A 27,031-nucleotide genomic window follows, 5' to 3' on the forward strand; every position below is an offset into this window, starting at 1 on the left:
TGTGCCCCACTTTAGCTCCATCGCAGCCCCCCTCCCAGAGCTGTGTAAAAAGGGAAAGCCTGACAAGGTGGTCTGGACTGAGCAGTGCCAAGAGGCCCTCTGCGCACTGAAGGAGGCTCTGGTCAGGGCCCCAGTGCTGGCAAATCCAGACTTCAACAAACCCTTCCTGGTGTTCACCGATGCCTCAGACGTGGGGCTGGGGGCTGTGCTAATGCAGGTGAATGACAAGGGGGAGAAACACCCCATCGTGTACCTGAACAAGAAGCTGCTGCCCCGGGAGCAGAACTACGCGGCCATAGAGAAGGAATGTCTGGCCATGGTGTGGGCTCTAGGGAAGCTGCAGCCGTACCTGTTTGGACGGCATTTCACCGTGTACACCGATCACTCACCCCTGACCTGGCTGCATCACATGAAAGGGGCCAACGCCAAGCTCCTGCGGTGGAGTCTGCTCCTGCAGGACTACGACATGGAGGTGGTCCATGTGAAGGGGAACAACACCACCATAGCCGATGCCCTGTCACGCAGGGAGGGCCCCGAACTTCACCAGGTCACTGGCTGAGTGACCCTGCTCAGTTCGGTCTGGAAGTGGGGAGAGCAGTGTGATGGGGTTCAGGGGTCCCCATGCACTGCACCCCGTTCACTGGCAGGAGTGACTCTCACTCAGCAGGTACAACAGGAAGTTTATTAGGCAGCAGATGCCCAGTTTCTCACAGAAGCGTCAGCACAGCAGTCAGAGACAGTCCTTCCAACCCGTCCTGGGGAGAGGAGCCCGAGGGGTGCCCCTCTGGGGTGTAGCTTCCCCCTTCCAGGCTGGCTCCTTCCAGCTCCCTCTTCCTTCCAGCCTCCAACTGCCACCCCCCGATTCAAAAAACAGCTCGGCTCCACCCTCCTCTTTGTTCAGGGCATAGGTGTTACCTGCCAGCCTGGGTTATAGCCCCAAGGTCATCCTTAGCCACTGGGAGCTGCTCTGCTTGTCTCACATCCATCCTGACTCACACATGCACCCCCCCCACTGCATCACACTGTGATATATCTGTCTGTCCATCTGAGGCATTATACCACGCTCAGGCCGTGTCTACACTAGCCAAAATCTTCGAAATGGCCATGCAAATGACCATTTCGAAGTTTACTAATGAAGCACTGAAATGCATATTCAGTGCCTAATTAGCATGCGGTCGGCCGTGGCACTTCGAAATTGACACTGCTTGTCCAGACGGGGCTCCTTTTCTAAAGGACCCAGCTACTTTGAAGTCCTCTTATTCCCATGAGCAGATGGGAATTTCGAAGTTTTTGGCTAGTGTAGACGTAACCTCAGTGCCCTTGTATCCATCTGCTTTCTTAAGAAATTTCCAGCTAGAATTGCCTGGTAAACTCTGGTTTCTGATCCACCTCTCGGGTTGATGCTGACTGGAACAGACTAGGTGTCTCAATGTGAGAGATTAGCTGGGCCCAGCTGGCGAGAAAAGCAGGCCAGTGGGGTCAGGGAGTGACCAGGTCCCCTGCATCCTCTGATGGATCATCTGTCTGTCTCAGGGCTCTGTGCAGTGCCTGCCATTGTAGCTGTGTCCAAGACAGGGGTGGGCAATCATTTCTGATGGGGGATCATGCCAAGAATTTGGTAAATGGTCAAGAGCTGCACTCTTCCATGATATTAATGGAGGAAATGCAGGTTCTGGGATGGAGCTTTGAGTGCAGAAGGAAGCTTGGGTGAGGGGATTGGGGTGTAGGAGGGGTGTGGGATCTGGGAGGGAGTTTGGGTGAATGACAGAGTTGTGACTTGTAGGAAGGATGTAGCAGGGGAGTCAGGGTCTGGGAGGGTGCTGTGACCTGGGGCAGGAGAGCAGGAAGGGGTGCAAGCCTTTGGGTTGTGATCTGAGACATAGCATTGGGATGCAAGGTCTGGGAAGGGATGTGGGTCTTGGAAAAGATTCTGACCTGCAGGAGAGGCGCAGGAGGGGGATGCAGGGTCTGGAAGGAGGTTGTGACCTGGGGCAGGAGTGCAGGAAGAGGTGCAGGCATTTGGGTGCAAGGTCTGGGAAGGGGTGCAGGGTCTGAGGGTTGAGGGGAAAGGCTGAACTGGGTACCAGAGTTAGGCTCTGGCCAGGAGGCACTTCAGAGTCCTTAGTCAGGGTCCCTACCTTTTCTGCCTTCCACAAGTGTTCAGAGCAGCTGCAGGGGCCACGTGTACAAGTCTGTACTGAACGTTTCAAGCCTGGGGAAGTGGGTACTTCACATACTGCCTGTCCTGCGAACAGGCAGCTTCTGTTGACGGAAACCAGCCAGTGGGAGTTGCACAATTTTTCTGGGGGTGGGGGCACCATGGGAAGCCTCTCCCTCGTTCCCCAGGCTGGCAGTGTTCACAGAGCTCCACAGCTGGTTTTTCTGGGCATCGAGTGGGGGCAGTGGAGGCAGGGAGGCTACTGTGGCTCCCAGGGGTGGATCCAGTGGCTTGGCAGGCCAGATCCAGCCTGGGGGCTATATTTTGCCCAGCTCTCGTCTAAGAGCTTGGCCTGGGCATTGCCACTGAAATGTGTTTGCTCTGCAGGCTCGACGGATCATTGGAGATTTTGGAATCCCCATCTCTATTCTTGTCATGGTCTTGGTGGATTACACTATCACAGACACGTACACACAGGTACGTCTGATGCTCCCCTCGGGTCTGGACACCAGCCCAGCGCATTGGTGACTACTGATTGTTCCATTCACTGTGCTTGTACATCTAGAAGTTTTTGTGTTTCCCACCTTTTCGATCAATGCGGTGCAAACCAAAGAGAGTTTTGAGAACACACTTCTGTGAATTGGGGCTATGGGAGCAGCACCAGGAGGCACTGAGCTCACCCAAGATTTTGGTCACATCCAAAAAGGACTGATGGTTCCTGCACACACAGGCAGATGGGATGAGAACTGTGTAGGTTTGAGGATCTGTGTGAGATTAGAAGCACTGGATTAGAAGTATGCAGCTGAGGGTCTGTGCAGTCGGCGAACAGAGATGGTATTTCCTTGAAATGCAGCATCATGAAGCCGATCTATACGGTTTTGCTGCCCACACCTCAGAAGAGATATTGAGCTCCTGAAAGGGATTCAGAGAAAGCTCAAGATCTAGGAAGCCAGCTCTGCAGTGAGGCTAAGGAGCTCGCTGTATTTAGTGTAGCCAAGAGGAGTGAGAACGTGACTTGATTGCTGTCTTCAAGGCTGGGGGAGGTTTCTGGCTTGTTTACACAGTTCATTAGTCTGCTCCGAGGGTGTAAATTCTAATCCCCACTAGCGTGTTATGCACTAGCTGGCTGTTTGGGCCCTAATGGCGTGCTCTACCAGTTCCGTACCAGGGGTCAATGTAGTCTTGTTTGAAATGGGAGCTTTTAGTCCACATAAGCAGAGTCCCAGTGTGTGCAACCCTCGGTGCATCCCTGCCTCAGTTTCTCTTAGCATGTTTTCAAGAATTCAGTGAAGCTTAGATTGATATATCAAACTCTGCCACTGCAGGGGTCTAGTTTATTTAGTTCAAAATGATGAAACGTGCTACACAGATGAGCTTCCACACCAGCATCTTAGGGGAGGGGAAAGAAGGAAAAAGGGGCCAAATTTACTGTAGTCCATCAACCCCCTCTTGTGTCCATCGCCCATCTCCATCCAGGCCCATTACCAGTGAGGCACTCTTGACCCAGAATCCTCTTCTGGAATCAAGGCCTCTGGGAAAAGGTCCTCTCTGAGCTCAGATGAAGGTAGTCCTTGGCATATCATCTTTGTGATCCACAATTCCTGCTGCAACCTGGGACCAAGTTGGCATTGACAGCTCGTCACTTCTGGAGCCTCTTCATCAGTCCCCTTGCTGGCTGAGCTCCCACACTGACACCCCTCCCACCGGCTAAGAGCTCTCCTTAGGAGCTCCCCCCTGTCTGAGCCCTCACGACCTTGGGTAAGACCCAGCTGTGCCATACCTAAAGAACTGCCATCTAGCTGGATTGGCTCATTCTTCTTAGTGGAGCCTGTCTCAGGCAGGCCAAGCATCCACCCGCTTCCAGGGTCAGCCCCTCCCCACCAACAGTGCTCTGCGTACCGCAGGGAGGGATCTAGTGGTCAGAGTGGACCCGTGTTCCCTGTAAGCTGCGCACTTGGGTGGCCACCAAAGAAGTAGTCAGGTGCTGCCCAGCTGATAGCAGAGCACCCACAGCCACCTGCAACCAGCAGCAAGGTTTTGTGGGGTGCACATCTGCATATGCCTTGCTGCACATGACAAAATGTATTCTGCACCTGGATGGCAGAAGTTAGAGGAAATACAGCAGACCACAAGCTGAGTGAGAGTCGCACACACTCGTCAGCATTACTACTTACACATACAGAAGTGGTACGAGAATGCAAACAGGGTACTCATGTTCAGCAATCGGAACCTTCCCACTGGTACTGTACATGAGTTATCTTGCATAAAGGGCATCATAGTTCTGCCCTATTCACATCGTAAGCAGGTTTTCATAGAGACTGTGGAGTGCTGTGTCACATGGAGGGTCTCTGGAGTATCAAGAGGGATGTCAGAGCTTTAGGGGGCTGAGGACCCTGTGGTACTAAGAATTGGGTTGGATGCAGAGAGCTTAGTGGTACCGAGCACTAGGTCGGAGCCATAGGTAGCTGAGGATCCCAGGCATAGCAAGATCCAGGTTGGAGCCATGGGGGCCTGAAGAGTTTGGTGGTACTGAGAGCCATGTCGGAGCCATAGGGGGGCTGGCAGTACCTACACTCAGGTTGGAGCCATAGGGGCTGAGGATCCTTATGGTACCAGGAGGTGGGTCAGAGCCAGAGAGACTGAGGTTCCCACGATACCAGAGCCAGGTCAGAACATGGGGGCTGGGGATCCCTGCAGTAGCAGAGCCAGGTCAGAACGTGGGGGCTGGGGATCCCTGCAGTAGCAGAGCCAGGTCAGAACGTGGGGGCTGGGGATCCCTGCAGTAGCAGAGCCAGGTCAGAACATGGGGGCTGGGGATCCCTGTGGCACCAGAGCCAGATCGGAGCTACGGGGGCTGAGGATCCCTGTGGCACCAGGAGACAGGCCAGATCTAAGGGAGCTGCAGATCCCCTCAGTACCAGGGCCAGGTCGGAGCCATGGGGGCCAAGGATCTCCATGGTACCAGGAGGCGCTTCAGAGCTACAGGGACTGAGGATCCCTGCAGTACCAGAGCCAGGTCAGAACCATGGGGGCCGAGGACCCCCCCAGTACCAGGAGGCGAGTTGAGGCTACAGGGGTTGAGGATCCCTGCAGTACCAGGAGGCGGGTTGGAGCCAGATGTGGGGAAATTGGGGTCTGAATGTTGATGAGTAAACAGTGAGTTGTTTGCTGCTCTCACAGAAGCTAAACGTTCCCACGGGGCTGTCAGTCACATCTCCCCAGAAGCGCGGCTGGTTCATTCACCCTCTAGGCACCAGACAGACCTTTCCCATGTGGATGATGTTTGCCTCAGCCATCCCTGCACTCCTGGTCTTCATTCTCATCTTCATGGAGACTCAGATCACCACGTGAGTACTGCTCCCTTGGCCCCCTGAGCCTGGAGGCGGTGCCTGGCACTTGTGTCCAGAGGGAGACACGGCGGGTATTCTTGGCGTTAGCCTGGGCACTGGATGGTCAGCCAGTTACTGTCGTGGGCTGTGAGGTGCCCAGTCTGGATGAGGGGAGGCAGGGTCCTGTTCCCTAGACTCTCTTGTCATGGCTTTTCCTGCTAAGCAACTGTGGCTGTAGGTTCCCCTCTCCCTCCTGCCAGGTGCGTTATGCATAGTCTATATCAGCCTTGCCCTGGAAGAAAGCTCAGCCCTGGGCTCAGCAGACAGGAGGGTGGCCAGGGGTGGCGAATATTTCCCCTTTTCCCCCACATGCCAGGCTGCACTCTCCCCTGCCTGGGCAGTTGATGTCACCAAGTGCATCCTCTGTGCAACACATGAGCAGTGCTCCCAGCTCCCTGGGCTCCGGAGACATTTGGACACTTGCTCTGTCCCAGCAGCAAAGGGCCGGGGGGACCCAGGGCTGAGTAGGCCTGGCACCAGCACAACTCTCCTGTTCCCTCAGGCTGATTGTCAGTAAGAAGGAGAGGAGGCTACTGAAAGGCTCCGGTTTCCACCTGGACCTGCTGCTCATCGGTACCATGGGTGGGCTCTGCGCGCTGTTCGGGCTCCCTTGGCTGACCGCCGCTACCGTGCGCTCGGTCACCCATGTCAACGCCCTGACAGTCATGAGCAAGGCCATCGCACCAGGGGAGAAGCCGAAGATCGAGGAGGTGAAGGAGCAGCGCGTGACAGGAGTTGTAATCGCTGTCCTTGTTGGTGAGCCCCAAGCTACTCATTTGGTGGGGCAGGGCTTGTCCAGGGGTAGAGTTGGCAACAGCAACCCTATGAGCCCCCCAGAGAGTGTAGTGGGATTCCCTCCAAGCCGTTTTCCACACGGCTTGTCTGGTTCTGGCAGAACACCTCATTCCAAAACACTTCAGTCCTAGTGTGTACCTCACCTCTGTTTCTAGTTCAACTTCTCCACTGTTAGTAAAGGTTTCCTAGGTGCTGTCCCTTCTGTCTCAGATGGTTCAGACATTCTGTCTTTTTCAGCCTAAGGTCTATACCAGTAGTTTCCAACTGGTGCACAATGACACGTGGGCATACTGTGAGAGCTGTCCAAGTGTGTCTTGAAGTTTCATCGGTGTTCCCTGTCCATGGCTCTTTCAGAGCCAGCGCAGGGGGAAATGCCAACCCTGCAGGAGCCTGTTCATGCCAGGAGCAGGTGAAATGCTGCTTCTTCTTCGAGTGTCCCCGTGGGTGCTCCACATTAGGTGTCGGGCTCGCCCGGCGCCGCAGATCGGATCTTCCAAGCAGTTTCTGCCGGACCGCGCATGCGCCGGTGCGCGCCACTCCCCCGCGCGCTCCCGGCAACGTACGCGATCCGGTCCCCGCCAGTTCCTCTTAACCGCTGTCGGCTGCAGACGGAATCCGAACTAGGCTAAGGCCAAGTAGCGTATTCAATGACTTTAACTGTTTTTTCTTTAAAGTTTTTCAAGTACTTAGGCTACTGCAAGTTAGCCGGTTGTTATTTTTCAAAAAAAAAAAAAAAAAACAACAAACAAACTACAAGCGGGACAGCTTCAATCCAGTCCCAGTAACAAGCGCCGGAGGCCAGGAGCATAGGGCCATCAGCCCTCCTGCTGCAGCAGGCCATCAGAAGGGGAAAATAGCACAGAGAAGGTGCTAAGTACCCGTTTAACAACTGAAAGACTCACCAACAATGTCCTCTTCAGGATTTAAAAAATGTGAGTCCTGCCGAGAGGTGATGCCAGCGTCTGATGGGCACAGTCTATGCATAAGGTGCCTTGGGGAGTCCCATGTTGCACAGAAATGCTCCTTCTGTGCTAAATTAACAGCCAGAGCAAGGAGAGACAGGGAGATGCGGCTTAAAATGCTGCTTTTCGACAAGGCCCTCCAGCCAGACGTGCCGGAGCGGCCGCAGCAGGAGGGACCCTCCGGGGCCCATAAAAGGAAAGCTGCCTCCCTCACCCCATCAGCGCAAAAACGGAGGAAAGTCTCCCCAGCCCGATCCCTGCCGGCAGCAATAGCGAGCGGGACGGGAGGAGCGAGCAGCCCCCAGCCGCAGCAACAGCTGATCGGCGGCGGCACGGAGAGCCATGTGGAAGCGGCTCAGCCTCCACTAATCAGCCAGCCGCCCCGCACCGCAGGCAGGGCAGCGGCTAAACAAGCGCCGGTACCGGCGGCACCGCAGGCAGCGGCACTGACCCCCGGGGAACCGGCGGTGCAGAGTGCGCAGGCACACAGCCTGCAGGCACCGGAGGACACCGCACGTGCGGCACTGCCCTCGAGCGTGCCGAGCTCGGTGCGGACGGGGCCGGGATCCCCTGTACGTCAGGGGGCGGAGTTACCTCCTCCAGGGACGGGGAAGGCTGCACACAAGAGGAGGCATTGCAGCCCCTCTCCGCACAGGGCTGTGGAGTTGCTTTCTCACAGCCCTCCGCTTATGTTGCAGACTCCAACCAGAAGGCAGGGGTCCCCCCTAGCCTACCCGGAGCCCCCTTCTCCATTTTTTGCAACCAGCCTCACCCTGGCTGGGACCACCTTCACCCTTCCTGGGGTTTGAACCGCTGGACTATTATGCAAAATCGCTCTCTCCAGTGTCTCGACGATCTCCCTCCCCCAGACGCAGAGGGTACGCACCAAGGGAGTGGTCTAGGTCACCTTCCCAAGAACAGTGCCTATACTGCCATGGTCGCCCCTACCATGCGGGGCATAGACACCATCGGCAATCTACTAGGGAAAGATCCCCACAGACGATCTCGTACCCCCGAGGGCAATTGCGACCGGGGACAGAGACTCAAGCATCTCAGGGGGGACTGGTTATGGAACCCCAAGATTTTCCCTCGCAAACCTCTAGTGAGAGGGTGTACCATCACCAGCAGGAACCGGAAGGGTCCAGAGAGACGTACCCCAGCGGTTCCTCGCTCTCCTCCCCGGATGAGGCTATGGCCCCGGGGGACGTCCATCCTCCGGACGATCTCAAACAGTTCCAAGAGCTGTTTTACGAGGGTGGCCTTCACGCAAGGCATCCAGACAGCAAAGGTGCAAGAGAAACACCATAAGCTTCTCAAAAATCTGAGACCTCCGGCCTCCTCCAAAATAGCAATACCGCTTGATGACGCAATCTTGGAGTCTGCCACTATGATATGGCAGACCCCTGCAACTATTCCGCCTGTCCACAAGAGAGCGGGAAAAAAAAAATACTTCGTGCCAACAAAGGGCATGGAGTTCCTGTTCAGCCACCCACAACCAAATTCCTTGGTGGTGGAGTCGTCGCAACGTGGGGGAACAGACAAACATGCCAAAAAGCTAGAGCTGTTGGGCAGAAAGGTCTACTCCTCCTCCACTCTACTGTTGCGAATGGCAAATTACGCAGCGCATCTAGCGAACCATAATTTAGACAACCACATTAGGTTAACTTCCCTCATGGACTCGCTTCCAGAGGGCAAGAAACCAGTGCTCAAGGCCATCATGCAAGAAGGCTACGCGGCCTCGAGGACGGGAGTTCAGATCGCCCTGGATGTTGCGGACACAGCAGCACGCTCCACAGCTATGGCAGTGGTGATGCGAAGGGAGTCCTGGCTCCAGACTCCGGGTATACCGAGGGCCTGCAGACAAAGATTTAAGAGCCACACTTAGGACCCTGGGGATTTATACCCCTCCATACAGAAAGAAAAAATACTACCCTCAACAAAGACAGTACCAGTACCAGCAACAGCGTCCCCAGTACCACAAGGGTTACGAGCAAGGGCGACATCAACAGCACCAGCAGTACAGAACTCCCAGGCGACATTCCCAACAGAGCCATGCGTCCTCAGGGCAGGGCCAAAGGCCACAAGTTTGAGACACAGATCCAGGGCTATGCCATCACTACCATCGCACAACGTCATCCGAGGCGGTTATTCCACCATCGCCTCCGACCATTCTATAACCAGTGGCAAAGGATCACCACAGACAAATGGGTGCTGGAGATCATAGCCACGGGGTACGCCATCCCCTTCCAGTCGCTCCCACCGCCATGATCTCCACCCAGGCCCCACCTCCAGGAGGCCTCCCACGTAGCGAGGCTCAAGCAGGAGGTAGACCATCTCATGCTCATAGGGGCAGTGGAAAGAGTGCCGGAGCAACTGCAAGGGAGAGGGTTCTACTCGAGGTACTTCCTCACGGGGAAAAAGACAGGAGGCGGGAGGTCCATCTTAGATCTTCGAGGCCTCAACCGGTACCTGCGCAAGCAACGCTTTCGGATGATCACAATCGCCTCCATCCTTACGGTACTAGACGATGGAGATTGGTTCGCAGCCCTCGACTTATAAGACGCGTATTTTCACATAACTATTCATCCGGCTCACCTACGATTCCTCTGGTTTTCATGGTAGGCAAAAAACATTTTCAATACAAGGTCCTACCGTTTGGCCTCTCCTCGGCCCCCAGAGTCTTCACCAAGACCTTGGCAGTGGTGTCAGCCTACCTGCACAGACAGGGGGTATTTATATTCCAGTATCTGGATGACTGCCTCCTCAAAGGGGCCTCGAAGGAGGAGGTACTACGCATGATATGCGTCACAGCAGGCACGTTCTCTTCGCTCGGCCTGGTTATCAATCTGACAAAATCACAGACAGACCCCACACAGGACATAGAGTTCGTAGGGGCATGCATAAATTCTATTACAGCGAGGGCGTATCTACCAGAGACTCGCTTTCGGGCCATCGGCTCCCTCGTGCAAGTCTTCACCTTCAGCCCTACCGTGCTGGTTCTGACGTGCTTACAGCTGCTGGGCCACATGGCAGCAGCGACGTTCGTAGTACAGAATGCCAGGTTACACATGCGCAGCATGCAGCACTGGCTGGCGAGCGTATACAAACCGGCAGCACACACTGTTCACAGGGTGGCGTCGCCCACAACAGAGGTGCGCAAATCCCTGCAATGGTGGGTAAACCCCGAGAACCTGCTAACAGGGGTACCCTTCCACCAACCACACATATTGGTTTTTCTTACTACAGATGCCTCCCTCATAGGGTGGGGAGCACAGATGGGCAAAGAGGTGACGCAAGGGCTGTGGTCCTCCACGGAGCAGTCACTGCACACAAATATACTGGAGCTCAGAGCAGTGTTCGACGCCTGCAGACACTTTCGAGACCATATAAAAGGCAAAGTAGTCGGGATCAGTACAGACAATACCTCCACCATGTTTTATATAAATCGGCAAGGAGGAGCTCGGTCCTGTGCCTTATGTGCAGAAGCAGTCCGGTTGTGGAACTGCTGCATCGCCAACAATATAACCTTAAAAGCCTCGTACTTACCAGGCGCTCACAATGTGAAGGCAGACCAGCTGAGCAGGCGTTTCGTACTCACGCACGAGTGGCAGATCCGTCCCGATCTGCTGCAACCGATTTTTCACGCATGGGGTTTTTCCCCATATAGACCTGTTTGCTACTCAGCACAACAAGAAGTGCCCACGATTCTGCTCCAGGGCAGGACTGGGACGGGGGTCCCTGAGGGATGCCTTCGCGATCTCATGGAGGGGCCCCCTGCTTTATGTTTTCCCTCCCACAGTGCTCATCCACAAAGTCTTGCAGAAAGCCAGGAGGGAAGGAGCCCGAATGATCCTGATAGTCCCAACGTGGGATCGACAGCAATGGTTCCCCCTACTCCTGCGCATGTCGGACCGGCCACCGATGCCCCTTCCGGTGGCGCCGGATCTGCTCACGCAAGCCCAGGGGTCCATAGTGCATCCGCACCCCCAAGGCCTGCAACTACAAACGTGGTTAATCCATGGCTCAGCTCCCTAGAGAGCACATGTACGAGGGAAGTGCAGCAAGTCCTAGAAAGTAGCAGGAGGACTTCCACCAGGAAGACCTACAAGCAGAAATGGACTCGCTTTACGGCATGGTGTTCTACCAAACAGCTAGCCCCCCGTTCGGTGCCTATGGCTGTGATATTAAAGTATTTACTGGGCCTCAAGAGAGGAGGACTCTCACTATCCTCGTGTAAGGTCCACCTTGCCGCCATTTTGGCGTTCAGACACGAAGAGGAAGGGCACACGGTGTTCGCCCATCCCATGGTTACCAGGTTCCTCAAAGGGCTGGTAAACCTATACCCCCCCTCGGAAACCGCTTCCACCTTCGTGGAACTTGGACCTGGTGCTTAATGCGAAAAGGGGACCACCGTTCGAGCCTTTGGCCACGGTTTCCCTCCGCCTCCTTATGATAAAGACGACCTTTCTTCTCGCAATCACGTCAGCTCGCAGGGTGAGCGAGCTTGCGGCAGTTATGGCAACGCCACCCTGCACTGTTTTTCCAAGGAGGCGGTAACCATACGGCTGCATCCAGCCTTTGTTCCTAAAGTTTCTTTCTGAGTTTCATACTAACGAACCTATTATTTACCCTCGTTTTATCCAAAGCCTCATAACTCTAACAAAGAGGCGCGCCTACACCTCCTGGACGTGAGGAGGCGCTAGCTTTCTATATAGACAGGACCAAGTCCTTCCGGAGAACGGATAGACTCCTAGTCTCTATCGCTCCCAAATCAAAAGGAGAATGTCTCTCTTCACAGAGAATCTCGAAGCACATCGTATCTTGCATAAAAATGTGCTACAAACTCAAAAACACTCCTTTACTGGCCATGCCCAGGGCTCATTCCACTAGGGTGGTGGCAGCATCAACAGCCTTTTTTTCAAGGGCGTTGCGCTAAAAGACATTTGCAGAGTGGCGACCTGGTCATCCTGTGACACCTTCGCCAAACATTACGCCCTTCACAGGGTATTCCAAGAGGATACCCGTCTCTCGGCAGCGGTCCTCTCGGGGACAAGCTGCACATAATCCGATTACCCACCTCCTATCTTGGGTTACTGCTGGGTAGTCACCTAATGTGGAGCACCCACGGGGACACTCGAAGAAGAAAGAAAGGTTACTCACCGTAGTAACGGTGGTTCTTCGAGATGTGTCCCCGTGGGTGCTCCACTACCCGCCCATCCTCCCCGCTCCGTATCTCTGTTTAGTGTTTTGCAGGAGCATCCGAGGCGGTTGGTGAAGGAACTGGCGGGGACCGGATCGCGCACGTTGCCGGGAGCGCGCGGGGGAGTGGCGCGCACTGGCGCATGCGCGGTCCGGCAGAAACTGCTTGGAAGATCCGATCTGCGGCGCCGGGCGAGCCCGACACCTAATGTGGAGCACCCACGGGGACACATCTCGAAGAACCACCGTTACTACGGTGAGTAACCTTTCTTTCCTGGCCCAAATGGTCTGTCTGGGAGCCTGCCCCTTTCCCTGATGTGGTGAGACAGGAGGGAGGTAGGGCTGGAACATGAGGCAGCTGGGGTGCAGTTTAAATGCTGGGTCCCAGCTGCAAAGGGCTGGCAGGAAGGGGAGCCTGCTCTCTGAAGCCACCTTCTCCCTCTCCACACCCCCACGGAGTGTAATCACTGAAGTGTGCTGTGTTGCTGAAAAGGTTGGGAACCACTGGTCTATATACCTCTCGAATTCCACCCTCCAAGAAATGAAGCCTCCCATCTGGCGATAACGTCTCATGTTGGAACTGGCTTAGCTATGCAGTGCCTCTGCTTTGTGGCCAGCACCCCTACCCTGATCCCAAAACCAGCATTCTTACCACATGGCCAATGCCTCTGACCTGCTTCCAACAGCCAGTGCTCCTACTCACAGCCAGTGCCCCTGCCCTGCCCTGCCCTGCCCCCACAGCCAGTATTCTTCGAGAGCTGCCTAATGGGTGCTCCACTCTGGGTGTTGGTGTGTCCTCATGACAATGATTAGAGATTTTCCATAGCACTGCCTGGCCACACCAACCACCTCTATCCCCCACCCCCTCCATCACACACAGTGAGGCAAAAGCAAGTATACAACGGGCGCTCTCCTCTCTTACTCAATGGAGGCCTTCTTGGGAGCTCGGCCCCACAAAAGCCACATACAGCGGGACAGCTAGTCCCTATCCCTCACCCCTGACCCCATGCACTGGCCAGCAGATGACATGTGGACAGGCTGTAAACACCATCACACAGTGCTAGACAAGGGAGACTGGTACTCAGCCCTCAGCCTTCAAGATGCATCACGATTCCCACAGCACATAGTTCTTCCTACTTTCATGATGGGCTCTGAACGCTCTCAGTGCTGAGTACAGCCACTTGGCCTGTCCACAGCCTCAGAGCCTTCTCAAAGACACTGGCAGTGGTCACAGCCCATCTCCAGTAACCAGGGGTAATAATAATCCCTATCTCGGCGATTGCTAATCAAGGACACCACGTAAACACAAACACTGAACAGGTGCAAACGTCAGTGATCCCCTTCCAACCTTTAGGTCGGGGTAGGTAACCGCTGCAGAGCGGGGGAGCCCCAAGCCTCACAGGCCCAATCCAGACAAGCTGTGGCTGGATCTGGGCCATGGGCTTTGCCTGGCAGTGGGGAGGGAGCGACTCCTGCATGCTTTAGGGAACAGCCCCCAACCCCATTGTTCTCATTGGCCAAATTGTGGCCAGTGGGTTGGGGGGCAGTGCTGGCTGGCGTTGGTTCCCTATAGCTCATAGAGCCACATGGAACTCCATGCACGGTGCCAGGACGGTGTCCCCCTGCCCTGTCCCCTCCTGCCCAGATTCTATACCCCCAGCCTGCTCCTGCATGCCCTTCCAGACCCTGCACCTCCACCCCAGCATGCTCCTGCAAGACCTGACACTCCCATCACCTTTCAGCACCCTGCCTCCTGCCCAGACCTCACACCCACCACTACCCTGCTCCTGCCACCCTCTTCCAGACACCGCTCCCTCGTCCCAGCACTCTTCTCCACGCCCCCGTCTAGATTGCTCCACCCCTGCCATTCAGTCCAATCCTGCATCCTCCCTGCCTCCCAGACACCCCAGCCCTTTCTGCATCCTCCTTTTCAGACGCCCAGTCCTCTCCTGCAACCCTACCTCTTACCCTGCACCCTCAGCCTGCTCCTGCACCCTCCCTCCTAACCTGACCATCAGCCCCACCCTCATTGTGCACCCCCACCTCCCACCCAAACCATGCATCCCCCACCCCACTCCTGCAGCCTTTGTCCTTCCCAGATCCCACATCCCCACCCCATCCCTCTCCTTGGCAGGTCCCTCCCATACACTGAGCCTCTTATTTTTGCCCCCAGCCCAGTGCATAAGAGTGCCCCACAAAATCTGCTAGTCCTGGTCCCTCAGGCTCTGGGGTGGAGCTGAGCATAGGGAGGTGAACATGTTTCATGCTTCTCAGTGTGGGGCCACGTCTGTGTTTTTTAAGTTCTCCCCCCTCCCCCATTTGGGGAGGGATGGGTCAGTGAGGGTTTTTGGTTTGGGATTTTTTGGCTTTTCACATGCATGTGGCCCCCAACTGATTTTTCTGTGGGTCAGTGGACCTTGACTCAAAACAGGTCCCCACCCCAGTTCAGATCTAGAAATCAACCACGAGACGACTCAGAACTTAGCGTTCATAGGAGCTTTCCTAGATACTACACATGCCAAAGCAACTCTTCCCTACTACAGATTCAACACACTTAACACTCTCGTTACTGCACTCTGGTTCTGCGCTGACACCACCACCAGAGCTTGCCTCCAAGTCCTGAGGCACATGACAGCCATGATACATGTGGTGAAATACACCAGCCTCCAGAGTGCTGGCTGTAGAGCTGGTTCGGTACAGTATATACTCCTCCTGCACTGGACTAAACAAGTCTTACTTCCACAACACACCCTAACTCCCTATGTTGGTGGACACAAATGCACAATGTGCTGTGAGGAGTCCCTTTTCAACAGACCTCCCACCATGTGTCACCGCTTCCTGCCATGGATACAAACAAACACAACAGCGCGCGTATGTTCTACATCAACCATCAGGGTGGAGCATGATCCCATTCCCTCTGCATGGATGCCCTCAAACTATGGAATTGGTGTGTCAACATAGGCTGCCCAGCTGTCCTGTTTTCGCCAAGAAAGTCCCTTATTTAAGCTGCCTCACAGGCATCCTGACTTTTTTAAGAAAATGGGCAAATTGTTCCACATTTTGCGGGGCTCACAGAATCACAGGGCTGGAAGGGATCTCAGGAGGTTATTTAGTCCAGTCCCCTGTTTCAAGCAGGATCAACCCCCACTAAGTCATCCCAGCCAGGACCTCGTCAAGCTGGGACTTAAAAACTTTGAGGGATGGAGAATCCACCACCTCTCTAGGGAACACATTCTAATGCTTCACCACCCTCCTGGGGAAGTAGTTTTTCCACATGTGTAACCTATACCTCTCCCTCTTCAACTTCAGACCATTACTCATTGTTCTGCCATCTGACACCACTGAGAACACTTTCTCACCCTCCTTTTTAGAGCTCCCTTCAGGAAGTTGAAGGCTGCTATTAAATCACCCCTCAGTCTTCTCTTCTGTAAACTAAACAAGCCCAAATCCCTCAGCCTCTCCTCATAGGTCCTGTGCTCCAGCCCATAAATCATTTTTGTTGCCCTTTGCTGAACCTGCTCCAGCAAATCCACATCCTTTTTACACTGGGGGGCCCAAAGCTGGACAGATGCGGCTTCACCAGTGCCGAATAGAGGGGAACAACTGCTTCTGTAGATCTGCTCGAAATGCTTCTCCTAATGCACCCCAGTACGCCATTAGCCTTCTTGGCTACAAGGGCACACTGTTTACTCATATCCAGCCTTTCTTCCTCGAGTGTCCCCGTGGGTGCTCCACGATACGTGTCGGGCTCGCCCTGGCGCCACAGATCGGATCTTTCCAGCAGTTTCTGCCGGACCGCACATGTGCCGGCGCGTGCTGCTCCCCTGCGCGCTCCTGGCCACGTGCGCGATCCGGTCCCCGCCAGTTCCTTCTTAACCACCATCGGCTGTAGACGGAATCTACTCAGGCTGTGGCCAGAGTCAGCATATTTAGAGTTTTTCAGAGTTTTAGAGTTCTCTTTCAGAGTTCTTAGTTAAATTGTTTGTTTCTTTATTGCAAAAAAGATACATATACATATATATATCTATATATCTATATAAGTAGAAAGTCTTAGAAACGAGAGGAGGAGCGGAGGCACCCCGGGGACGTGAAGGCCAGTAGGCCTCCTGCTGCGGCAGGCTGGAGTCCATGAGAGGGGAACAGGCACAGAGAAGGTGCTAAGTACCCTATTAACAGCTGAAAGACTCACCGCAATGTCCTTTTCAGGATTCAAGAAGTGTGAGTCCTGCCGCGAAGCTATGCCGGCCTCTGATGGGCACAGTCAATGTATCAGATGCCTGGGGGAATCACACGTCACCCAGAAATGCTCCTTCTGTGCAAAGCTCACGGCCAGAGCCAGAAAGGATAGAGAAATGCGGTTGAAAATGTTGCTGTTTGATAAGGCCCTCCAGCCAGACGTGCCGGAGAGGCCTCAACCGGAGGGACCCACAGGGCTCCATAAAAGGAAGGCGGTGTCCCGCACCCCCTCGGTGCAGAAACGGAGGAAGCTCTCTCCAGCCCGATCCCTGCCGGCGGTCACAGCGAGCGGGACGGGCGTAGCTCACAGCCCGCAGCCGCGGTCACAAGCAAGTGGCAGCGCAGCAGCGCACGTGGCAGAGGCTGAGCCTCCGATTACTAAACAGTCGGCCCGCGCATTCAGAGCGGCGGCCAGGCAAGCGCCGGAACCGGTGGCACCTCCGCAAGCAGCACAGACCCCCGCGGCACCAACGGTGCAGGGCCAACAGACATGTAGCCTGCAGGCACTGGAGGAGACCACCCGCGTGGCACCAACAGCGGGGCCGAGATCCCCGGCATGGGGAGGGGCGGAGCCAGCCCCGCAGGGGAGGGGAAAGGCAGCAGCGAAAACCCAGCACCGCAGCCCTTCTTTGGACGGGCTGCTCTCAGCAAGTCCTCCCCTTATGCTGCGTACACCAACCAGGAGACATGGATCTCCCCCAGCCTACCCAGAGCCTCCTTCCCCGTTCCTCCAACCAGCCTCACCATGGCTCGGGCCACCCTCGCCTTTTCTGGGATTTGACCCTCTGGAGTACTACCACAAACCAGTTTCACCATTGTCTCAATCATCCAGATGATCTCGCTCCCCCAGACGTCGGGGGTATACACCTCGAGAGTGGTCCAGGTCTCCATCCCAGGAACCGTGCCTGTGCTGCCACGGTCGTCCTTATCACGCCGGGCATAGACGCCACAGGCATACACCCAGGGGCAGGTCCCCCTCGACCGCCCAGTACCCCCGCGGGCACTCACGGATGGGGACAGAAACACAGCTGTCTCAAGGGGAGCTGATTTTGGAACCCCGAGATTTTCTCTCGCAAGCCTCTAGTGAGAGGGTGTACCAGCGGCAGCAGGACCCTGAGAGTTCAAGGGAGGCCTACCCTAGTGGTTCCTCCTTGTCCTCCCCCGATGAGGCTACGGCCCCCGGGGATGTTGCCCCCCCGGACGACCTCAAACAGTTTCAGGACCTGTTTAAAAGGGTGGCTTTCACGCAAGGCATCCAAACAGCAGAGGTGCAGGAGAAGCACCACAAGCTCCTCAAAAACCTGAGGCCTCCGGCCTCATCCAAAATCGCTATCCCGCTCAACGAAGCAATCATGGAGTCTGCTACTACCATATGGCAGACCCCAGCTTCCGCTCCACCTATAAACAAGAGGGCGGATAAGAAATACTTCGTCCCAGCGAAGGGCATGGAGTTTCTGTTTAGTCACCCACAACCAGATTCTCTGGTGGTAGAATCGTCTCAGCAGAGATCGAAGACTTCCCAGTACAAAGCGGGGGGAACGGACAGAGATGTCAAGAAGCTAGAGCTATTTGGCAGAAAGGTATACTCCTCCTCCACCCTGCTGCTGAGAATGGCTAATTATGCAGCACATCTAGCAAACCACAATTTCGACAATTACTCCAGGCTTACTTCTCTCATGGATTCCCTTCCAGAAGATAAGAAGCCGGTGCTGAAGGCCATCATGCAAGAGGGCTATGCAGCTTCAAGGACGGGAGTCCAGATCGCCCTGGACGTAGCGGACACGGCGGCACGCTCAACGGCTACGGCAGTGGTCATGCGCAGGGAATCCTGGCTCCAGACATCGGGTATCCCGAGGGATCTGCAGGCAAAAATTGTCGATCTCCCTTTCAACACGCAGAAGTTGTTTGCAGAGTCAACTGATTTGGTCCTTCATTCCAGTAAAGACTCAAGAGCCACACTCAGAACCCTGGGTATTTATACCCCTCCATACAGAAAGAAAAATATTACCCTCAACAACGGCGATACCCGTACCAACCTCACCATGCTCAGTACCAACAGGGCTACGACCAAGGGCGGCATCAACAGCAACAACGGTATAGAACTCCCAGGCGACGTTCCCAACAAGGCCGTGCATCTTCGGGGCAGGCCCAAAGGCAACAAGTTTGACGGACAGGTCGAGGGCTGCACTATTACTACCATGGCTCAATGTCATCCATAATTAATGTTCCATCATCGCCTCCAACCGTTCCACTCACAATGGCAAAAGATCACCCCAGACAAGTGGGTACTAGAGATCATAGCCACGGGTTACATGATCCCCTTTCAGTCGCTCCCACCGCCAAGACCTCCGCCCAGGCCTCATCTCAGGGATGCCTCCCATGAGGCGAAACTCAAGCACGAGGTGGACCACCTGATGCTTATAGGGGCGGTCGAAAGAGTGCCGGAGCGACTTCAGGGGAAAGGGTTTTATTCCCGATACTTCTTCACAGAGAAGAAAACAGGAGGCTGGAGGCCCATCTTAGATCTTCGAGGCCTCAACCGCTACTTGCGCAAACAACGCTTTCGGATGATCACAGTCGCCTCTATACTCACGGCACTGGACGATGGAGATTGGTTTGCAGCCCTTGACTTACAAGATGCGTATTTTCATATAACGATCCACCCAGCTCACAGACGTTTTCTCCGGTTTATGGTCGGCAAAGAACATTTCCAGTACAAGCTTCTGCCGTTCGGCCTCTCCTCAGCCCCCAGAGTCTTTACCAAGACTCTGGCAGTGGTGTCAGCCTACCTGCACAGACAGGGGGTATTTATATTCCCATATCTGGACGACTGCCTACTGAAAGGGGCCTCGAAAGAGGAGGTACTACGCATGATACGCGTAACAGCAAACACGTTTTCTTCGCTGGGCTTGGTCATCAACCTTGCGAAGTCAAAGATTGACCCCACACAGGACATAGAGTTCATAGGGGCACGCATAAATTCTATCACAGCAAGTGTTTATCTACCCGACGCTCACTTTCGCGCCATCGGTTCCCTGTTGCAAGTCATTACATACAGCCCCACGGTGCCGGTTTTAATGTGCTTGCAGCTGCTCGGCCACATGGCAGCGGCAACGTTCGTGGTACAGAACGCCAGATTGCATATGCACAACCTACAACAGTGGCTGGCGAGCGTTTACAAGCCGGCATCCCATACCGTCCGCAGGGTGGTGTCGCCCACGACAGAGGTGCGCAGATCCCTGCAATGGTGAGTAAACCCCAAGAACATGCTAACAGGGGTACCCTTTCACCAACCACAAATCTCTATTTTTCTCACCACCGACGCCTCCCACATAGGGTGGGGAGCACATATTGGCGAAAAGGTGACGCAAAGACTGTGGTCCCCTACGGAACAGTCACTGCATATAAATATTCTGGAGCTCAGAGCGGTGTTCAACGCCTGCAAACACTTTCAAGACCACATACAAGGCAAGGTAGTCGGGATCAATACAGACAATATCTCCACCATGTTTTATATAAACCGACAAGGCGGAGCTCGATCCCGTGCCTTATGTGCGGAAGCAGTCCGGCTGTGGAACTGGTGCATCGCCAACAATATAACGTTGAAAGCCTCGTACTTACCAGGCGCTCACAACGTGAAGGCAGACCAGCTGAGCAGGCGCTTCGCACTCCCACACGAGTGGCAGATCCGCTCCGATCTGCTACGACCGATTTTTCAGGCATGGGGGTTTCCCCAGATAGACCTGTTTGCCACTCAGCACAACAAGAAGTGCCCCCAATACTGCTCAAGGGCAGGACTGGGGCGGGGGTTCCTGGGGGACGCGTTAGCGATTTTGTGGAAGGGCCCACTGCTTTACGCGTTCCCCCCCACGGTGCTCATCCACAAGGTCCTGCAGAAAGCCAGGAGGGAGAGAGCCCGCATGATTCTCGTGGTCCCCACATGGGATTGACAGCAATGGTTCCCCTTGCTTCTCCGCATGTCGGATCGTCCACCGCTTCCCCTTCCGGTAGCGCCGGACCTGCCCACGCAGGCCCAGGGGTCCATAGTGCATCCTCACCCCCGAGGCCTGCGCCTACAAGCATGGTTAATCCATGGCTCAGCTCCCTAGAAAGTACGTGTACGGAGGGAGTGCAACAAGTCCTGGAAAGTAGCCGAAGGATCTCCACCAGGAAGACCTACAAACAGAAATGGACTCGATTCGCTGCATGGTGTTCCACCAAGCAGTTAGCTCCCCTTGAAGTGCCTATACCTGTCATACTAGAATACTTACTGGACCTCAAGAGAGGCGGGCTCTCCCTCTCCTCGTTGAAGGTCCATCTCGCCGCTATATCGGCTTTTCGGCATGAGGACGAAGGGCCCACAGTGTTTGCCTATCCTATTGTTACCAGGTTCCTGAAGGGGCTGGTAAACCTGTACCCCCCTCGGAAACCGCTTCCACCATCGTGGAGCTTGGACCTGGTGCTCAGCGCGCTAACGGGACCACCCTTTGAACCCTTAGCCACGGTTTCCCTCCATCTCCTTACGATAAAGACAGCCTTCCTTCTTGCAATCACGTCAGCTCACAGGGTCAGTGAGCTCGCAGCAGTTATGGCAACGCCGCCCTGCACGGTATTCTCAAAGGAGGCGGTAACCTTACGGCTGCACCGAGCCTTTGTTCTGAAAGTTTCTTCAGAGTTCCATCTTAACGAACCTATAGTTTTACCCTCGTTTTACCCGAAGCCTCATAGCTCCAACAAGGAGGCACGCCTGCACCTCCTGGACGTGAGGAGTGCGTTGGCCTTCTACATAGACAGAACTAAGTCCTTCCGGAAAACGGACAGACTCTTAGTCTCTCTCGCTCCCAGATCAAAAGGAGAGTCTCTCTTCACAGAGAATCTCGAAGCACATTGTGTCCTGCATAAAGATGTGCTACGAACTTCGAAAGACTCCTTTACTGGCCCCGCCTAGGGCTCATTCCACCTGGGCGGTGGCGGCATCAACAGCCTTTTTCAAGGGCATCTCACTAAAAGACATTTGCAGAGCGGCAACCTGGTCATCCCATGACACCTTCGCCAAGCATTATGCCCTACACTGGGTATTCCAAGAGGATACCCGCCTCTCAACAGCGGTCCTTTCGGGGGCAAGCTGCACATAACCCGATTACCCACCTCCTTTCTTGGGTTACTGCTGGGTAGTCACCTATTGTGGAGCACCCACGGGGACACTCGAGAAAGAAAGAGAAGTTACTCACCGTAGTAACGATGGTTCTTCGAGATGTGTCCCCGTGGGTGCTCCACCATCCACCCATCCTCCCCGCTTCGGATCTCTGTGTGGTGTTTTTCAGGAGCATCCGAGGCGGTTGGTCAAGGAACTGGCGGGGACCGGATCGCGCACGCGGCCAGGAGTGTGGAGGGGAGCGGCGCGCGCCAGCGCATGCGCGGTCCGGCAGAAACTGCTGGAAAGATCCGATCTGCGGCGCCGGGGCAAGCCCGACACCTATCGTGGAGCACCCACGGGGACACATCTCGAAGAACCATCATTACTACGGTGAGTAACTTCTCTTTCATCCACCATAACCGCTAGGTCCCTTTCCGTTGTACTGCTGCTGAGCCAGTTGGTCCCCAGCCTGTAACAATGCTTGGGATTCTTCCGCCCCAGGTGCAGGACTCTACACTTCTCCTTATTGAACCGCATCAGATTTCTTTTGGCCCAGTCCTCCAATTTATCCAGGTCCCTCTGGATTCTCTCTCTACCCTCCAACATATCTACCTCTCCTCCTAGCTCCTGTTATCTGGCACCCGGGGTCTCTGGGCAGCAGCCTCTGCTATTGGGGAGCTACACTGCAGGGTAGCTGCCCAGGTCCCCAGCACCCCATGCCTCAGGGCAGCAGCCCTTGCTGCCAAGGAGCTCCTCCATGAGGTGGCTGCTTTGTTCCCCAGCATCCTGCACCTCAGGGCAGCAGCTCCTGCAGGAGAGCTCCTCCATGCGGCAACTGCCCCATTCCTTAGGACCCCAAGGCAGCAGCTTCTGCTGTTGGCAAGCTCTGCTATAGGATGGTTGCCTCATTCCCTGGCGCCCCACACCTAGGGAAGGCAACTCCCTCTCCCAGGGATCCCCTCCACAAGGTAGCTGCCTTGTTCCTTGGCACCGTGTGCCTCAGGGCTGCAGCTTCTGCTGCAGGGCAGCTGCCCTGTTCCCTGTCCCCACTCCACACCAGGAGGATATGTAGCCCCTATTCTTGGCATCCTCTGCCATAAGGTTGTGGACCCTCCATCCCTGGTGCCTCACTGTGAGGCAGCAGCCGTGATCACTGAGGAGCCGTGACATGGAACAGCACCCCCCTCAATCCTGGGAGGTTGTTGTCATGTATTTGCCACGGGACAATGTGATCATCCTACACCAACACAGCCTTACTCCCACGGCAGCCTACCTACTACACACTCAGACTCAGCTGCCATTTCTCTGAACGCCAGAAGTGGGAAATGAGCTCCACAGTCATTCACGTGATACTTCACACATGGGCATACCCACACATCTGTCTTTTTGCAACTTGCATGAATTGCAAATGCTATCAGTGTTATAAGAAGTACACGAGATCCTTTTAAAGGGACAAGGCAAGAATGCTGCATTTACTGAGAATTTAGTAACATTATATTACATGCATATAATATATATAGTTTACTCAGAGGCATGTATACACACACATGTGCACGCAAACACACACATACACACCGATCTTGTGGTTGCTTGTAGTTACCAGGCGTTGCTCACTCGAATCCGTTGGCCAGATGGATCAGAGGTGCATGTAGAGCCAAGTTCTGTTGATCTGGATCAGTGCTCCAATGTTGATGAGATGAGAAGAGGAGCCCAGCTCTGGAGTGGGGCACACGTCTCTTATAGCTTTTAGCCCACAGTCCTGGTTCTGTCCCACTGCCCCAGGCACCATGAATCACCAGTCAATGGCAGAGGGGTTTGATCCTTTCCCATGGCCCAGGTTTCTGTGTGACTCATCACCTGCAGATGGGACTTAGGTCACTGCTGCAGAGTCCAGTTCTTATTGTTCTTCAGCCTCCAAGTCTTTGTTGTCCAGACAGGCAGCTCCAGAGAGTAACTCTCTAAGCATCCACATTCACACTTCCCCGTGGCTCTCACACACACCCATTGTCACACACAGACAGCACAAGGGTTACAGGCTCTTACAACGTTGAAAAAGGAGTTTTAGGTACAATATGGAATTGGGTGCAGAGTGTCTTATGAATATAAAATAACCAATAATAGGAAGGTAGAAAGTAATGTATAAAATAACAAATCTAAAGAGTAATACAGAAATCTGTGGTCTGTTAAAAAGATACAAGTATATTGTATATTGGACAGACTTCTAACTCCCTTAGACAAAGGGTCAGTGGGCACAAAACAGACATCAAAATGCTCCAGATCCGCAAACCAGTTAGTCAACATTTTAATGGAATGGGGCATTCTGTCAATGACCTCAAGGTATGTGTGTTACTGAAAAGAAATTATCTCTCCTTTGTAGAAAGGGAAGTGGACGAACTGACATTTATATTCAAATTCGGAACATTAACACATGGTTTAAATCATGATGTGAACTTTCTGAGTCACTATAGGGGCTCGTCTGCATACTTAACTCAATCTAATTCTTGATCTCCGCCCCCACCCCTCCACTCTCTGATTTGCTCACCTTGATTATCTTTTTCTGATTTGTCCTCCTTGCTTACTGTTTTTGGTTCTCTAGTAACAGAGAGGAAGCCGTGCTTGTCTATACACTATCAAAACAAAAAACAGTCAAGTAGCACTTTAAAGACTAGCAAAATAGTTTATTAGGTGAGCTTTCGTGGGACAGACCCACTTCTTCAGACCAGAGCCAGACCAGAACAGACTCAATATCTTAAATATTGAGTTTGTTCTGGTCTGGCTCTGGTCTGAAGAAATGGGTCTGTCCCACGAAAGCTCACCTAATAAACTATTTTGCTAGTCTTTAAAGTGCTACTTGACTGCTTTTTGTTTTGATAGTGTATAGACTAGCACGGCTTACTCTCTGTTAGTATTCAGGAATACAAAGTTTTATTAAAATATACCTAGCTATTTAGGATTGCTACATCAGTTTTGTTCCAGGGCAGGATCCGAACAGGGGTCACTCAAGGATGCCTCTCTTATGAAATGGACCACGCCATGTCTTTCCCCCATACTGCTGCTTCCCTGAGTAATTCAAAAGATATGCAAAGACTAAGCACACTTCATTCTCATAGTGCCAGACAGACAGACTTGGTCCCCATATCTCCAATGACTGGTGCTATACCATCCTTATTCCTTGCCACAGTGACTGGATCTCTTGTCTCAACACCATGGATGCATGCTACACTCAAATCCAACAGTGCTTCACTTGGCTGCTTCCTGGCTCCAATATGGTGGAAAGATGTGTTCCAACAGAGTAAAACACATAATAAACTGTTGTCACCTGGCAACTAGAAAGACTTTCCTGTACAAAAGGAAATATTCTCTGCATGGTGCAAGCACCACCAGACATCACCTACCATGACACTTCTCTCTATGGTACTTGAATATTTACTGGACCTTAAGGAGTTAGGTCTGTCTCTCAAGCCTGGTCTGCACTAGGGAACATAGTCGATCCTGGATATGTAATTCTATCTATGCCATTATCATAACTACAATGTATCAGGATCGACTTTGTTCTCTGGTGTAGACTGGGGCTCTTTGGGCTTGTGCCGATGCCCCTTACTCCACATTAGCATGGAGTTCCAGGGTCAATAGCTGAGGCCAGAGAAATCAATTTTGTTGCATCTTCACAAATGCAGCAAAATTGAACCCCAGAGGATCCATTGCAGTGCATCAAACCCTCAATAAGTAGAGACATACCCACAATCAGCTCCCTTGAAGTCCTTTTAGCTGCTTTCACAACATTCCATGAACCGATGAATAATGCCCCCGTTTTTTCCCACTTGAATACCAAATGATACCTGACAGGGATCCAGATCATACGCCCAGTAGTCTGGGACCCCAGGCCACCCTGGGACCTTAACCATGTTCTCAAGGGCCTTACAGGGGCCCCATTTGAACCCTTAGATGTGTTCTCCTGTCTGTGTAGGTGGCATTCCGAGTGGCAGTCACATCAGCCAGATGGATTGGAGAGAGAGGACCCCCCCCCACCATCTTTACTAAAGATAAAGTGATCCTACGTCTACACCCCAAATTCTTATCAAAAGTGGTTTCTTCAAGGCTCTTCATAGGCACAGTTGAATACTTGAAAGATGCAGCAATCTCTTCCCCATGGCCCTCCAAATAGATATCGACTTGCATATGCAAGCTGCATTATAAACAGCCAGCACTGAGAATAACGGCACATTCAGCTAGGGCCGTAGCAGCCTCCCCAGCATTCCTGAAAGATGTCCCATGTGCAGAGCCGCAGCGTGGTCGTTTGAACAGACCTTTGAAAACACTGGGCCGCTACAAATGACCCAGTCCCTACCACCACAGTAGGTCTGGTCCTCTTCTCATTCACATAAGGGGCACAACTCCAAAGCCTACTGCTGTAAAGCAGGTACCAGCATTTGAAGATGAGTTCCTCACCTCCTGCAGCAATTATGTTTCTTGGAGATGTGTGTCCCTGTGGGTGCTCCACTGCCCATCCTCCTCCCCTCTACTTTGGAGTCCATCTGCAAGACTCCAGAGTAGAGAAGGAATGGAGGGAGCTGCACAGGCATGCAGTGTACAGATGCTAATGGCCCCACAAGGTGGCTCCTGTGCACCTGCGGCGTGGTCAGAAACTGATAGGAAAAGCCCCCCAGCACTGGCACAAGGATGCGCCAACATCCAGAGTGGAGCACCCGCAGGGACACACCTCAAAGAACCATTGTTAGTGCATAAAGTGAGTAACATCTTCCTACCTCACAGCCAGGACTAAGACCAGCCCCTTCTCACCAGCCACCACAGGGTTCAAGGTGCACCCTACACTGCCCCACACAACCAGGACTCCACCTCACTCCATGAGTCCGGTGCTCCATCCCCTTCCCCACAGCCATCACCCTGTCTGTCAGCCAGGCCTCTGCTTGCCACAGCCAGCGCCCCTTTCCACACCTTTTTGGCTAGTACCTCTGACCTGGCCCCACAGCCTCCATCCCTGACAGCTTCCCATAGCCAGCACCCGACCCCTGCTCTCAAACCCTGTTAGCTCCCTACAGTCCCAGACTGGCCCCTAATAGCCACACATGCCAGTGCCCCATTCCATTCTCCTCCCACTGGTGACTCCTTACCCCACACCCTGTGGTGGCTAGAG

The 27,031-nt window shown here is 53.9% G+C and overlaps 1 protein-coding gene across 1 annotated transcript in view; it reads left to right on the forward strand.

Annotated features, from left to right (window-relative positions):
* Positions 1-27,031, forward strand: part of SLC4A3 (solute carrier family 4 member 3) — a 115,319-nt gene that overhangs the window by 84,651 nt on the left and 3,637 nt on the right. Inside the window, exons 19-21 of the mRNA XM_075001648.1 lie at positions 2,546-2,635; positions 5,339-5,505; positions 6,050-6,303. Coding sequence (XP_074857749.1) covers positions 2,546-2,635; positions 5,339-5,505; positions 6,050-6,303 — 511 coding nt within the window. The remainder of the gene's footprint in view (positions 1-2,545; positions 2,636-5,338; positions 5,506-6,049; positions 6,304-27,031) is intronic.

This window comes from Carettochelys insculpta, chromosome 8 (assembly GCF_033958435.1).
Source record: "Carettochelys insculpta isolate YL-2023 chromosome 8, ASM3395843v1, whole genome shotgun sequence".
In the NCBI taxonomy this organism is placed as follows: Eukaryota; Metazoa; Chordata; order Testudines; family Carettochelyidae; genus Carettochelys; species Carettochelys insculpta.